The sequence below is a fragment of the Notothenia coriiceps genome, unplaced genomic scaffold (genome assembly GCF_000735185.1).
Source record: "Notothenia coriiceps isolate Sejong01 unplaced genomic scaffold, NC01 NC01_scaffold00005837, whole genome shotgun sequence".
In the NCBI taxonomy this organism is placed as follows: domain Eukaryota; kingdom Metazoa; phylum Chordata; class Actinopteri; order Perciformes; family Nototheniidae; genus Notothenia; species Notothenia coriiceps.
The window spans coordinates 28,896-43,635 of NW_011338538.1; the positions used below are offsets into that span (position 1 = coordinate 28,896).

Sequence of the window (14,740 nt, forward strand, 5' to 3'; positions counted from 1 at the left end):
ACCAGAGAGTAAGATTCATCTACTGTAAATAACACTGCTGCATTCTTTGGCAATGAGGGAATGAGCACTGTGTAGTACACTGTAGTCCATATGCAAGTGAAAGAGAAACAGAAGAAGCACCACATTTAGATGTTAAGATAAAATGTTATTTACTTGTTTTTGATGAACATTATAATACATTTCATTGAACTAAATGGCAAAGTCAAAGCACTTATTGTAATATTATCTTCACAATATTGTCTCAGATTGTCTTAAATCCCATCACACTTTGGTCTCAAGCAAGCTTTACTCTATTTTCAGGTCTTTTAACAACTCTGCAATGTCTATGTGTGGGCTGCTGTTGGGTCCAGTCCTGTTGGAGTACAGTGCGCTCTGCAGACTTTTGCCTGCTTGGTTCAGGGATGGTAGGATGGTGGCAGCTTTCGATGTCCCATTTTCTCCATGAGAGCACAGAAGAACCTCGTTGACCTCCCCTTCAATCTTTCGGGAAATGATGGTGGGAAACACGGCACTTACACGCTCCAACACGCTTTTCCTCAATACTGAGTCACGACACACAAGGTTCAATGTGAATATACCTGGTTGAATGGCAGAGAGAGGCAGATAGGAGAGAAGATTACATGGAGAAGAAAATCCACAACGGTCTAAACTTATGCAAGCGTAAACATGCCACATTCCAGACGATTGAGGTAAATCAACTGATACAAATATTTTACCTCTGGGGGTTAGCAGGCTGCGGACTTTCTGCAGGATCGAGGTCTCTACAAAGGCAGCAGGAGGACAGCTCATACCCACAGTGCTATCCTTATTGTCTACATCGAACATGATGACATCAAACAAACGACCACCTACAAAGGAAGAAAAAACCTCATCACTTCTTGGTAATATATTAACTAGTGTAGCCTATAGCCTTGTTTTTAACTGCCCCATATCTGACTCCTCCCTCACTAACCTTCTTTCTCCAGGGCACAGATGTGTTTGAGGCCGTCCCCGAGAGTGACAGTCAAGCGATCATCTGGTCGGAACCCAAACCATTCATTTGCCACTTGCATCACAACAGGGTCCAGTTCTACAACCTCAACAGTTACATTTGGCACAAAGTCCCGCAGAAACTGAGGGAGGCCTCCTCCACCGAGCCCCACCAGGAGCACTGACACTGGGACATCTAAGGGAGAAGATAGTGGAGAGGACAAAGTCAAAGACAAAGCTTGATCAAGTGTGATACTTCATGCAAGGCTGGAACAGTTATGCTGTATAGTTAGTACTTCCTCCTGCTATTGCCCTCTATGACCTCGACAAGACTACATCTGAACTGACCTTTGTTTTGTGGCGTGCCAACCCCAAGCATGGTGAGGCCAGCCACCATAACTTCATGGTGAGCGCAGCAGAGGAAGCCACTGTCCACTGACAGAGAGGTGGAGGATGTTGATGGAGCAGTTGTTGGCTTGGCCTTCTTTTTGCTTTTCTTCTTTTGACCTGATGCTGCAGAGACTTAAACATTCATTCATACAATCAATGTACATCTGTCTTACAGCAATATATTCAAATGAGTTTTATATAATGTTTACAAAACCATTTAATTTTTTTTCGTTTTGCTTATTTAGTAATCAAATAGTTTATTAGAAAAAGAGAGCATAATAAAATGCAGCAATCGGGGAAAGATAACTGACCAGTATTTGAAGGGACAAGGCGGCTCTCTGATTGGACAAGGGCAGCATTGGACAAGAAAACCAGTCTCCGATAGAGTTCTCCGTCTTCTCCCTTGACATTCTCCACACAGTACTCCCCGCTCAGCTCACTCACACCCCTGCTAACCTCCTCTCGCCAACCCAGGTCTCCTCCAACAGACAAAAACGGCACCTAAAAGAGGACGATATCTCAACTGTATTTACTGATACATTATTGCAGCATAAAATGTTTCATAAAGGAGAAGAATATTTCTAAAATAAATATGTTAAGAGTTTACCTGCTGGTTGGCTGGCATACCTGGGGGAGCCAGGTCCATCACCATTGGTGACAGTTCTGACTGGACATCCTGCATGTCTGTGTACTCCTGATTCCTGTGCATTGCCACAATAACCAGACGGCGAAAGTTAGCACTGGCTGCTAGCTGCCTTCGCCCCTCACTGGAGCTGTAGAGCCAAGCTGTCTCACTGCCTTGAGGCACTGACAGGATGAGCAGAAAAAAAATCATCAAAGTACGAACAAAACACATTCACTGTTACCTACATAGGGAGGCAGAAACATGATCAAATAACAGGAGAGCTCACCAATAAAAATAGCAAACTGGTTTGATCTTGGCACCTTGGCACCTGGAGGACAATCTTGTACTGTGAGAGTGTATCTGGGGAGGCCAGTCTTGGTGTGGGAGAGAGTAAGTGAGAGGTTCGAGCTGGCGTCTGTGCTTGTACGGAGCCTCTTTTTCAAGACTGAGTAAGCCTGATGCTCCCTCACAGCGGACAACAAATCTGAAACCTGTGTGAGACGAGTAGGGGCTCCATCCTCCCCAAGACACATCTCCAGAATAGGCATGGGCATAGGCTGACGAAACTTGGTGCAGACCAGAACAAAGACAGGCAGAGCAAAGGAGTCCTCTACGCTCCGGTTCTCCTCCTGCAGGCAGTGAAGCCTCACAGCCCACCCCAGCTGCACAAAACGATCTACAGCTAACTTGATGACACTCTCCTGAGCCAATGTCACACAGACATACCGGCCGCCAAAACTCAACACACGAGCCACCTGCAGACACAAGAACACTGGTTTGACGCAAATGCAAAGACGATGTTGAGGATAGTACCAACTGAGCAAATAATGAATCGTCTGTTCACAGCCTGAGCCATTGGTTTCTTACCTCAGTGAGCATGTTCCTGGCCAGTGCCCCTTCTTCTTCTGATGCCATGGCATCCAGTGTGCCCTTGTCCAGAGCAGCCTGATAGCTGGCCTCCTCATAAGGAGTTTGTGTGGCATCCATCTGCTGGAAGGTCAGGCCCGGCCGGCGCTCAGCATTTCTCTGGTTCATATGGTTCACCACTGTCTCACTGATGTCAATATTAGTTAGATGTTTGTAGCCAACATCATACATCTGTTCACTCAGCTCAGAGTTACCACAGCCGACCACCAACACCTGAAGGACAGATATACAAAACACTGTTAAATCAGTAATTATCATTTGGAGTGTTGAAAAGTGATTAACCACATTTACTTAAGTACTGGAAGTAAGGTTTTGAGGCACTTGTTAATTGCTTAAATACATCAATTTTATACTCAAATATACTTCTATTATACAATGTAATGCATAGATTTAACTACCCAACAGTTCATAATGTAGATTAAATTGCCTTCACTTCTAACATCTACAGCATTTAAATGCTTTTCAGGATTATTTTATCTGTTTTGAATTCCTTTTTGTAATGTAGGTGTGTTGTCTTTAGTTTGCTGAATGGTTCTTGTTGAGTTCCTCATCTCAGCGAGAGTGCCTTATTAATAAAGATCAAATAGATGAATGTTACACTTATACACTAATACAGTAAACATTAGCTGGAAGTGATGGTCATAACATACAAATTGTCAACACAAACTTTGTAACGATGCTTTAGTGACATGTTAGAGCTAGACTATTTAAATGTGTGAATGGATAGACCTTTGAGATTTAACATCTATTTTTCAAGCGGGGGCTAAACAAACAAAGTATATTAGGCGTTTCCTGGACAACAAGCTATCGTACCTTGTCTTGCACTTTGATGTATTTATGCAGCACGCCGCAGAGTTTGTTGTAGTCTCCATACCATTCAAACGCTTTCTCTCCGCGTTTCTTAAAAAACCTCTCCCAGTATTCTGCGGAGCTGAACTCCTCGGCAGTGCGAGGTAAAAGACTCATTGTCAGCTGCAGTGGTTCCAACAAAATCAAAACGTTTCAGGTTAAGCTTCTTGACGTTCTTGACAGACACTTTTCCACATGGCACACTGACTTTTCAAGCCGGACAACATTGACGGCTGTACCGCTCGCTGATTGGACGAAGTATCAGGAGGCGGAGTTACATCGTGTCAAGCGATTAGCTGTGGCTCCTAGACCTATGTTGATTGGCTGTTACTTAGCCGGAAGCATTCGGTCCGGAATTGTTAGTCCTCCGGGTTTGTTTCAACATGGCTGTGCCTGCTGGAAGGTCTGTGGTTTTCGTGACTGGAAATGCAAAAAAGCTCGAAGAGGTAAGAGTCAAAAATGTTACTCCACATACAGGTTGTATGCTCACGGTTTTCCTGTACTGTCTTAACCTTTTCAGGCAGGATACATTTATACGTATTTGCTTTTTCATGCTGCTCCATAGTGTGTCAGCCAGCTAAATATAGATAGTGAACATGAGTTGTAATTAAGTACCAAACTATCTGGTTTCATTTGACAACAAATCAGTCCTGCTAGATTCACTCTTTACTCTTTTTGTCCATCAGGTCATTCAGATACTTGGAGATAGGTTTCCTTACAAACTGGTGTCCAAAAAGATTGACTGTAAGTATCTAAAGAAGAGACACACTGACCGGTAGAACACATATTTTACTATAGTCAATGCTCACCTTACTGTTTCTTTATCCAGTGCCTGAATACCAAGGAGAGCCAGATGAGATTTCAATACATAAGTGTAAGGAGGCTGCACGGCAGGTACAGTAACTACATACAAGATCCAAGAGAATATTTTGTATGTACATTTCTATGATTGAAAGTGATGCATTGTTTGTTTTCCACCCTCAGGTTGAAGGGCCTGTCATAGTGGAGGACACCTGTCTATGTTTCAAAGCTTTGGGAGGCATGCCTGGTCCTTACATGTTCGTATAATAACTTTTATATCTGTATAACCATTGTATCTTTAGTAGTGGTAGTGAATAGTAATAATTAAACCCAAACTTGTTTTTTTGTTGTTGTAGAAAATGGTTCCTGGATAAACTCAAGCCAGAAGGCAAGTATTTTAGTTGATTTAAACCGTTATTCAACAGTTATTTAAAGCTGGGTAAAAAAGATGAACACAGCATCTCCACCATTATTTATTCTATTTAATTTAATTTTTATTATCATACATTTTACATCTTTGTGTCTATTAACCTGATCAAATGTTAAATGTTGCTGCATGTACCTTTTTTAAAGTTGTAAAATAATCTGAGGGTCATTTCGTGTTGTTTGTTTTTAACTTGTGATGTGTCATTTTGTAAAGCACTTTGCATGTGTTGTATGAAAAGTGCTATATAAATAAAGCTTTATTATTATTATCTCCAATCTTGTAATTGTTTTTGTTGTAGGCTTGTACAAACTCCTAGCTGGATTTGAAGATAAATCAGCATGGGCTCTCTGTACTTTTGCTTTCTCTGCTGGGAAAGATGAACCAGTACAGCTCTTCAGAGGGATAACAGAGGTAAAAGGCTCTCTAAAACGGCCTCAATGTTCTCTTATGTGTTTTTATCATTATTAGTTAATATTCACTATTTTTTTATCTTGTTATTTCAAGGGACACATCGTTGAACCCAGAGGGCCTCAAGACTTTGGATGGGATCCCTGTTTTCAGCCAGAGGGATATGACAAAACGTGAGCAAAGACGGCTTGAAATATCCCCTTTAAACCACAAGGGGGAGTCAAAGGCCCGTGGTTGTGAGGACCCCTTTCACTTTATGCTGTGCATAAGTGATTATTTGTCACTCTCATGCCAACAATAACAACTATCCTTAGTGTAACTACTTCCCTCTCTTTTGCAGCTATGCTGAACTTCCCAAAGAGGTGAAGAACACTATCTCTCATCGCTACCGGGCGCTTGCTGCCATGTCCGAGCACTTCTCCCAAACCAACAATACCTCACCCGAGAGCAAGAAGAAGAAGCCGCAGGATTAAAACGCAATTTAAAATCATCTACAGGTTCAGAATATGGAGAAGAAAATGTAACAAACTTCAAGTCATTCGATTTGACATTGTAGAGGATACTTGTTAATATTTAGACATGTTATTGTTGGGTCAGAAACGGTTGTCAGATAACGAAGATTATTATCACGCGTATAGAATCTGTGGTAGAAAATGTGCTGCATAATATCAGTTTTGCCTCATTTTTAATAAAGCATTTTTTAAAGAAATTGCCTCATTGTTATTATGTTTAAAGAGTACCATGTGTCAGCTGTTGTAAGGTTAGATGTTGAATAATTTATCGTATAAAAAGAATGTCTTGCAGAATTTGTTGCAAGACTTTTTTCCTTGTTCCACAACGAGCCTCTTGGGATTATGCTTCCAAAGGTAGACATAATTGAAGAAAGCATCAATTATAAAAAGAGGAGTAATGGGAATCTGATGAGAGAAGCAGATCGCCCTGTTGCAGAGAATGGCTGGAGTTGAAGAGGGAAGGATGTTCAGGCTTGATTCCAAAGAGATGGTTGTGGAAGAGGGTCTCAGAGGGAGGAGGGGGTGGCGTATAGTACAAACGCAACAGTGATAACAGGGAGGTTTGAGTAATAAATGACCCTGGAGCTTTGAGTCTCTGAGCAGGAACTATGCATACACTTATGATTGATCATACTTGCCAACCTTCAGACCTCAGAAATCGGGAGCATTTCAAAATGCAAAATGGGGGGGGGGCGGGGTGCTAGTTTATCGCCGGAGCTGTTAGATTAACATTAACATGCTTATTGTAGTTCTAAGTGCAGCCTGTAGTACCATCCTTGATGGAGCATATGTGTGGGCAGGAAAGGAGTGAGCAGAGAGTAGAGTAGTTGTCGATTCTTGTTCTGTTTTCTGTGACTATCTGCCTCACCCTGTCAGACTTTCAGTTGCGCGCGCTACTAAAGAGACGTGTTACCATGGAAACCAAACAATGGTGTAGCTGTATTAAAGTCCGAGTGGAAACAGTCCTGAGTAAATCTGATTTTGTCAGAAATCGGGAGAAATATGACCCTGGGAGGAAATCGGGAGGGTTAACAAGTATCAGCCTCCAAGATGTACTGAAGATGTCACACGTTCAAAAAATACTTGTTAATTATTATCTGTGTTTTAAAATATTTTTTTAACAACCTTCCCCGACACAGATCTAATGGCAGTTTTGAGTTGAGTAATTTATCTGTTACCTATGAAACCTTTCAATTGTGTACAAGAAAAACCTTTGCACATGGGTGATGCTACTCAACAAGTAAAAATGACACTTCTTGAAGAAAAGGTGCTGTTTGTCATAATGTGACTGGAACAATCTGTTTACTTGGACCTCAAGTTTTGTTTGGGGATGTGCCTGGAAATGACAAGTTGTTGTGAGAATGAACCCGGAAAGCTGTATTTGTCATCATCAGGGAAACATCAGTTCACCTGTCAGCCAAGTTTTCAACAGGACAGCGAAGATGTGTGCCAGACATCAGCTCACTGGAGGTCAAAGAAATTGCTATGAAGCTTTTTCCTCAGTGACTTAAAGTCAACACAGTTACTGTCAGTGCTGTATTATTCACTGGGGTCCCAAAAGCTACTGCCTGTACAGGAGTAGAGTATGTATGGTGGAAATGTTTAATGCTAAGGATGTCAGTTGAGGAGTTGGAATTGATGCAAAAATAAAAAATGTTGTTTACTTACAGTGATTCTACCAAAAGCCTTGTCTCTTTTTTAGAACACTTTTGTCGACTTTTGAAAATGTATTTTTACTTTAAAGGGAACCGAGAGCATTGTTATTACATTTCTAACCACAATATGTGCGCTTTGTGTTTTCTACATTTGTTGTGTTTTGTTCCACTGTACACTGTCTGTTGTATAAGAACATGATGATAATTAATTCAATATTAAACCTTGCCCATAAGGACAATTTATTTAGGTTTTTCTTTCAAAGTTATTCAAACAGTGATCTGCCGTGGTACCATGCAATTACATTATTTAACATATCAAACTAATCAAATTTCAGTTTTAAGAGTTTAACCAAGCAATCCTAAAAGATGCATGCAGCTGCCCAAGTTAGCTTTTGCCCTCAGCTTTTAATTTGTGGACATCCAGAGCATGCCATTAAATAACTGAAGGAATGGCTGTATTAAATGATCAAATAACCTAGACAATCATTCTTTTGTTAAACAGTTAACCACTCTGCATCACGGGGCAACTTTTTGGAGACTACTGCTCAATAGTTGCCCTATATGAGCTCTGTAATGTTCTGTTTTCCTTTTCAGGGCCTGGAAAAAAAGTCTGATGTATCGGATCGTCTCCTGTCATGACCTGAACATCCGAAGCATGTTTTAAAAGCTTCTGTTCTTTAAGACAGGATGTTTTCAGACTTTAAAAGACAACCAAAACAGCATGTTTATCCAAGGTAGTCTTTGCTGTTACGGTAAATGTTGTTTTGGTTAATGAAGGAATGTTCACTGGGATCAGTGAGAGGAGACCAGACTTTATGAGATCTTAATCCGTTATAAAAAAAGGGTTTGATGTGGCTTTGGAGAGACAGACTGTACTTCCTCTTATTTGTTATGCAAGGCTTACCTGAATTCCTTCGCTGTGATGAGTTTTATTTAACTGCAGACTCGAGTCAAAACTATTTTTCTTGAAATAAAAGCACGTATAACTGTGGAAAAGTTTTAACTTGGTTTGACTTCAAAGCAAAAATTAATGAGGGTCAATTTTCACTCCATACATTTTGTGTTTCTCCAAACTCACCCTTGAGTGAATGAAGTATTTCCAAAGTTTTTGTCCCGGTTCAGGCTAATGAATTATTCCACCATGAGGCCACTGCAGTGAATGATGGAAAAAGTTGACCTAATACATATTCCTGCCGGGAGTTGCTAAATCTTCACGGTTTATGACCAATCAGTTCCTACTGAAAGCTTTATGAGTATTAACTGCATTTGAATGGCTCCAGAGGGAGTTCATCTGTGGAACTTCAATTGACCTTTAACCCTTTTTTTGACCTTTGCCATCACTTGTATGTTTTTTGTACTGCCATACTGCACAAGAATGGGAAGGTTAGAGCAAAGCAGCATTGGTAGGCTGTTAGCGAGTGAATATTTGGTGGCCTGTATGAGGTTTGTGCATTACGGATACTGGTAGATTTTTGTATCGGGGCATAAATATAGTGTATGCAAAGAAGGTGGCAGTATTTTGGAATAAAATAAAAAAAGGACAAAAAGCATGATGAGGATGGAGGAAATGTTTGAGTGAGTAGGAGGAGAATGTGTCTACGGCGTGATGACGTTATGTCTCGAATCTTACATTTATGTTATGTGCATAATAGCTTCAAATAAAACAGACATGCCTTACAAAAATATGTGACCAGATTGTTCTGATGAGTGAATTACTTTAGATTTCCAAAATACATACCTTTTTTAAAGCATCTTCAACCTACAAATGTTTTCTAATCAGGTGATCCAGATATAAAGAGAAGGTCCAAGGTTTTTCTATCAAAAACATTTATTATGACTTCTGATCTTCATATCATGAGATGTTTGGTTTTCAATTCATTTTTATATGTAACAACAAAGTCACCACCAAGGGGAAAACAGGATTTGTGCCATGCAGCAACCGGACCACAGCTAGAAGGAATTGCTTCCCAAACTTTCAGGTTGGGACCCAAAGTATGCTGCAGGCCTGATTCCTGTGGGGCCCCAGCTAAACCCAGGGGTTTAAATGAGCTTGAGACTAAATCTTTAACTCATGGGGTTTGATGAAGTAGCAGAAGTTCTATCCAAACAGCCCAGGGTTGTGCAGAGTCAGAGTTCCCAACAGGCGCTGGAAGTCCTGCACCGTCCATGGCTGTCTGTGTGTCTCTGCTGAAGCTGCACTGCTGCTATCAGGGCTGATTCTCTGCGGGTCATTGAAAGTTATCAAGACATCCGTGGAGAACTGTGGCAGACGGAAGAGACCCAGGTGAAGGGTCACTGAATTCCTCGCTTCTTCGTTGAATTTGGACACACACTGAGTGCCAGTCAGCATCCAGGCAGAGCTGCAGTCCGACAGGGACAGCTCAGATTTGGAAAGGGGGACAACACTGGTCACCTCAAAAGCATCTGGCTCTAAAGCTTTGTTACTCCCTGCGATGTCTTCAAAGTGATACCTTGCAGCGTCTTCGTTTTCCACCTGACTCTGATACTCCACCAGCTCCACGATCAGGCTCTGGTCGGTGTGTTCATGCACAAACACCTCCTGGTTGTCTGGGATCTCCCTCAGCTCGCTGGTGTCTTTGGCGCTGTGAGGCAGGACGGCTGACAGCGCTCCTCCGAACAGAGGATGGGACTGATCGGCTCTGCTCTGCATCTCTATGTGAAGACATGCAACAAACAGAGCCTGCTTTTAACTACCTGCAGTGACAGACACTCAGTATGCTTAAATAAATAACATTGGAAAACGTTATAATAAACCTATAAATCAAGTGTGATAAAGATATACCTTACCAACTGAGTCAGAACTCCTTTCCGGGGAAAGTTTATCTTCTTCTTCTGGTGAATTGGTTGGCACGCCTGATACGTCACGCGCACAGCTGCCACCTACAGGTGAGGGGGACAAACACCCGAAAACAGGCAGTAGTGAAATTGTCAATAACATCTTGTTATTAAAGTAAAATACATCTAAAAAACGTATTATTTTTACATTTATTTTGTGCATTTATTATCTTATTTGCTGAGTCTTCACTTGTTTTATTTTCATTGTTAACAAAGAATAATAATTCCTTCTGGCATGCATTAGAGAAGAAGTAGGCCTAAAAAGATGCATACTGATACATACATACTTTAATGCAACAGTGCTAAAGGAACATTCTGTCATAAAGAATGAATGAAAACAAAGCTAACATGATGGGGGAAACTGGGATAAAGTGATAAAATGTTGCCTAAAAGATATGAGCAGCCCACTCATACAACTATTGCATTCTATGATTATGTAATATGTTATAATTGAATAGCCCTAAAAAAAACCTTAACAAATGTATTTGCCAAAACCAAAATATCAATATTTCTCCGGGCTGTCAAACATCTGCATCGTCCCTCTCCTCTTCCAGCTGTTGGTGCTTCCTGGTCAGTTGATTCTGACGGAGCAGAGACAGCAGAGCGCTAGCATCCTTAATGATTATACTGTCTCATCGTCACGGACAGCATTTTAAATGAAAGTATCAACACCGTGAAGGAGCCAATCTAAACCCTGAATACCCTGGATTAACACCTGAGTTTTCTCGTGTTTGTGTTTTTCAGCATCGGGCTTCGGATCTTGTGGAAAACAGCAGGTAGCTAGCCCCGTTAGCATCCTTAGTAGCTTAGCTTAGCTCGGTAGCTACATTTGTCAATGTACCAAGCGGCCTCTCTTGCTAGATTAGCTAATAGCTAGCTGTGTTGGCATTACAAGTGGCCCCCTTTCATTTGAATTATTGTGGAGTTAGCATTTACATTGTTTGAGTGTGGTACACAACGATATTCTGACGTATTTACATGTATGCTAACAAACGTTTCACCAGGTAACTTCTCAGAAAGAGGTTGTTATCTAACGTTAATTGGGATCATCTCATCATGTTCTCAGGGTCTTATGTTCCCAGCAGTGGTGTTAAGTAGCTAAGTACATTTACGCAAGTACACTACTTAAGTACAATTGTGAAGACTTTGTACTAGAGTATTTTCATTTAATGTTACTTTGTTCTTCTACTCTACTATAATTCAGAGGTTTAAATTGTACTTTTACTCCTCTACATGTATGTAGTACTAAAGTTAGTTACTTTACGGATTTGGATTAATGATGTGATTTAATCAACACTTCAATAAGACTTTAGTCACACCTTGAGGAACATTCATAAGCTACCCTGCAGCATACAAAGTGATTAAAACGAGCTGCACCTTTACCAGCTTTGATAAACACATGAATCAATGCATCATTTATTATAATCAAAACATATAATATGTATTATAAGAAAATTAGCAAATCTTTATAATGAGTACTTTTACTTTCAGTACTTTATGTATATGTTGCTAATACTTTTGTACTTTTACTTAATTAACATTTGCAATGCATGACTTTTACTTGTAACAGATTACTCCTAGACTTGGGTTTTTTCTTCTTTTACTCAAGTACAACATATGAGTACTTCTTCCACCTCTGGGGCCGTATTCACAAAGCATTTTATCTTACCGCTAGGAGTGCTCCTAACTCGCGCTAAAACATTTTACGTAGGAGTTTTTTCTTAAAAGTTATTCACAAAGCCGCTGAGACCTACTCATACTAAGGATAAATCACTAAGAGTGAACTAAGAGTGACAAGCCGTTGCTATGGATTACGTCGATTCTCGTGCATGAGTTTAGAAGCGGTCAGTACGGTGATTGGTTGTTCAGAGCAGGCGGTCTCGGTGAAACTCATCCGCAACATCCCAAGAACGAGACCACTAAATCACCGAAAAACAAGAAAATAGCCTAGGCTAGAAATGTATTCCTATCAAATAGTTATGGACAGTGCAGTTAGCAGAATACACGCATGATGACAAGTTTGTGCAGACCACGATAATGACGTTGTATATGCACGTTAAAGAGAGAGAGCAAACAATAAAAATACGTAAATTGCATTAAATCAAGGAGGCAATTAAAAGCACCCTGCAAACTATTATCCAATGAGCATATTTCCAGCACTTAAACACTTTCAATAACAGCCCATACCGCCGTTCAAGTCCCTCTATCATGATGAATGAAAACAGCGCGTGTTGATGGAATGAATTTAAACCTCACAATATGAAGAACACGGGCCTTTCAACTAGAATTCACCATACAACACTGCTATAACCCTACCAACATGGCTTACAAAACCGAGAGAACTTATTAAATAAGACAGCGCAAGATAAATATAGCACCAAAAAAAAAAAAAAAAAAAAAAGAACAAAAACAAAAAATACCTGGCATTATTGATCTGATGTAAAAGTAGTTATGAAAATTGTCCAAAAGAAAAGGATTAAATGGATGAATAATAGGACTAGAAGAGCAGCGTTGAGTTAAGCGTATATGGAACGAGCTCGCGAAAAATTTGCGATATACCTAAATCAGTCGCAGTTGAACAAGTTGCATATATATACCATGTTACTAATAATCGGAGTGTCCAATTTTATTCCCAGGACAACAAGTTATTCTGTTAGTCAGAGGAATGTTAATGCAATCCAAGCATAAAATACACAACAATATAGGATACCCTCACGAAAGAAAAAAAAAAATGAGCCTCACTATCTATCTTGATCATATCACAGATCCTGACCATATCCACATCTTTACATTCACTCATCAACGACTAAAAAAGGCTCCACAACATATTTGTAATAGGTAGCGTTTCCCCTCTGAGGACTCTTAGCTCTCCTAAACTTCTAGGCTTCTACTTTTAGGCCTAAAATTACTTGGAATTGTCTTTGAAAAATTAGAGTCCAATTGAGACTGACAACCCATTATTTTAGAGTTTTCTCTAAATCGCTCAGTTAGGAGCCTCTTATTAAGCCTAAGATCCCTCGCGCCCGATCTGGGGGCACTCTCCACATCGCCTCTCCTCCATCTTCTCACCAAATACAGTATGTGATCATACCAATAACCTACACCATGCCATAACAAATAAACCGACTTATTGTTATTTTTTGTTCACTTCATATCTTAGTTTTACCTAGTTAACATATTTCATTTATCATAGTGTCCTTCTGCTATCTCTCCAACTTTAAACTATTTTTGTTACTTAAATAGGTATACATTGGATGATTTAAGAACAAATTTTATTATCCTAATAATTATAAGGAGTGCCTTGAAAATATGTTACCATAATTTGTGGTCAAACGCTGTTGAGACCGCCCACTGGATAACTAAGACTAAAATTAACGATCTACCAACACTCCGGAGAGAGTTCCTTTACTCACTGAGCCTCTCAGTCTGACAGGAAGCTCTCCTGTCCCCTGTTTGAAAAATCTTCTTATCTCGTTAGCTAGACAATTCTAATAACAACACGCCGCCGTCGGTCACCTCTCTCTGCCGCTCTCTGGCGTTCACCCGACGCTCGCCACTTTGGCTGTGAAGCTGAGGGGCGCGTCGAAACCGGCTCCAAACCCCACTTATTCACTTCACAGCCAGCCACCCGGTAAAAGTGAAATTAAAACCGTGTAAACCGAGTGAAAAGGGTCGTTCATCTGACTTAATGATGAATCTTGTTAACATCAGGCGACTTTGATGACGCCAACGTCAAAAATGTTTTTCCCTCTCAAGCTACAGCGCGCGCCCGCAATCTGCGCCCTACGCGACCCTCGCCTGTCTGTAAACTACTACAAATACACCAAAAAACATCAAAAATAAAAAGGTCCCATTATTCATATGTTTAAAAAAACAAAAAGTAAGAATTTTGGGTACCGGGTGGCGCCCCCTAGCAGTGCGCTCATATTCAGACAGCGGCGCCTGCGACCGGCCACTATTATAGTAAGGGGGAAACACTGGAGGGAATTAGAAAGGTGCTTCAAAATCAGCATTCAATCCTCCTACAACACGAACCATTATCTAAAAATTCATGGTAGTTTTCAGGAATCCATGGAATTGAGGACACAAGTTATCTTAAAGACGAGTCATCTTTAATGGCCTTTCGAGAACGGCAGCGCGTCCCGGACAGGTGACCACTCAGGCTTCATCGGACTTCAGCACACGGCTCCACAGCAGCAAAGGCATGATGATGAGATTTAAATATGTTGTTCTAGACAGTACCATGAAATACATGGAAGTTCATAAACATTGAATGAATATCAATTCGCATTTGTCTGTGCCTTTTTCTCCCGTGGCCTGT

The 14,740-nt window shown here is 40.6% G+C and overlaps 3 protein-coding genes across 5 annotated transcripts; 1 reads left to right on the forward strand and 2 right to left on the reverse strand.

Annotated features, from left to right (window-relative positions):
• Window positions 1–124: 124 nt before the first annotated feature.
• Window positions 125–3,968, reverse strand: mettl13 (methyltransferase 13, eEF1A lysine and N-terminal methyltransferase). 2 transcript variants are annotated; one of them, XM_010768611.1, is made up of 9 exons: window positions 3,725–3,968; window positions 2,852–3,124; window positions 2,271–2,739; window positions 1,967–2,166; window positions 1,671–1,860; window positions 1,318–1,482; window positions 953–1,165; window positions 717–848; window positions 125–578 (listed from the first exon to the last, which is right to left on the reverse strand). In XM_010768611.1, exons 1-9 carry the CDS (start codon window positions 3,875–3,877, stop codon window positions 286–288), a joined length of 2,088 nt encoding a protein of 695 aa, XP_010766913.1. In that variant the 5' UTR covers window positions 3,878–3,968; the 3' UTR covers window positions 125–285. The 2 variants fall into 2 exon arrangements, with proteins under 2 accessions (XP_010766913.1, XP_010766911.1); XM_010768609.1 differs by having other exon boundaries at window positions 1,318–1,491.
• A 43-nt stretch (window positions 3,969–4,011) lies between these two features.
• On the forward strand, window positions 4,012–6,105 carry itpa (inosine triphosphatase (nucleoside triphosphate pyrophosphatase)). The gene is made up of 8 exons (XM_010768612.1): window positions 4,012–4,206; window positions 4,447–4,504; window positions 4,590–4,654; window positions 4,745–4,818; window positions 4,918–4,949; window positions 5,287–5,399; window positions 5,493–5,569; window positions 5,737–6,105. Exons 1-8 carry the CDS (start codon window positions 4,144–4,146, stop codon window positions 5,867–5,869), a joined length of 615 nt encoding a protein of 204 aa, XP_010766914.1. The 5' UTR covers window positions 4,012–4,143; the 3' UTR covers window positions 5,870–6,105.
• A 3,266-nt stretch (window positions 6,106–9,371) lies between these two features.
• rangrf (RAN guanine nucleotide release factor) lies at window positions 9,372–10,475 on the reverse strand. 2 transcript variants are annotated; one of them, XM_010768613.1, is made up of 2 exons: window positions 10,372–10,475; window positions 9,372–10,236 (listed from the first exon to the last, which is right to left on the reverse strand). In XM_010768613.1, the coding sequence occupies exon 2, from the start codon at window positions 10,232–10,234 to the stop codon at window positions 9,662–9,664; it is 573 nt and encodes a 190-aa protein (XP_010766915.1). In that variant the 5' UTR covers window positions 10,235–10,236; window positions 10,372–10,475; the 3' UTR covers window positions 9,372–9,661. The 2 variants fall into 2 exon arrangements, with proteins under 2 accessions (XP_010766915.1, XP_010766916.1); XM_010768614.1 differs by having other exon boundaries at window positions 9,380–10,236; window positions 10,367–10,439.
• Between the last annotated feature and the right edge of the window lie 4,265 nt (window positions 10,476–14,740).

Bases quoted from the DNA above. Each gene is read 5' to 3' on its own strand.
- mettl13 (XM_010768609.1), bottom strand. From the start codon at position 3,877: ATGAGTCTTTTACCTCGCACTGCCGAGGAGTTCAGCTCCGCAGAATAC. The intron at 2,167-2,270 runs GTGAGCTCTCCT...TCATCCTGTCAG, and splicing joins CCAGTTTGCTATTTTTATTG to TGCCTCAAGGCAGTGAGACA. The intron at 1,492-1,670 runs GTCAGTTATCTT...TGAATGTTTAAG, and splicing joins CCTTGTCCCTTCAAATACTG to TCTCTGCAGCATCAGGTCAA.
- itpa (XM_010768612.1), top strand. From the start codon at position 4,144: ATGGCTGTGCCTGCTGGAAGGTCTGTGGTTTTCGTGACTGGAAATGCA. The intron at 4,819-4,917 runs GTTCGTATAATA...TTGTTGTTGTAG, and splicing joins GGCATGCCTGGTCCTTACAT to AAAATGGTTCCTGGATAAAC. The intron at 5,570-5,736 runs GTGAGCAAAGAC...TCTCTTTTGCAG, and splicing joins CCAGAGGGATATGACAAAAC to CTATGCTGAACTTCCCAAAG.
- rangrf (XM_010768613.1), bottom strand. From the start codon at position 10,234: ATGCAGAGCAGAGCCGATCAGTCCCATCCTCTGTTCGGAGGAGCGCTG.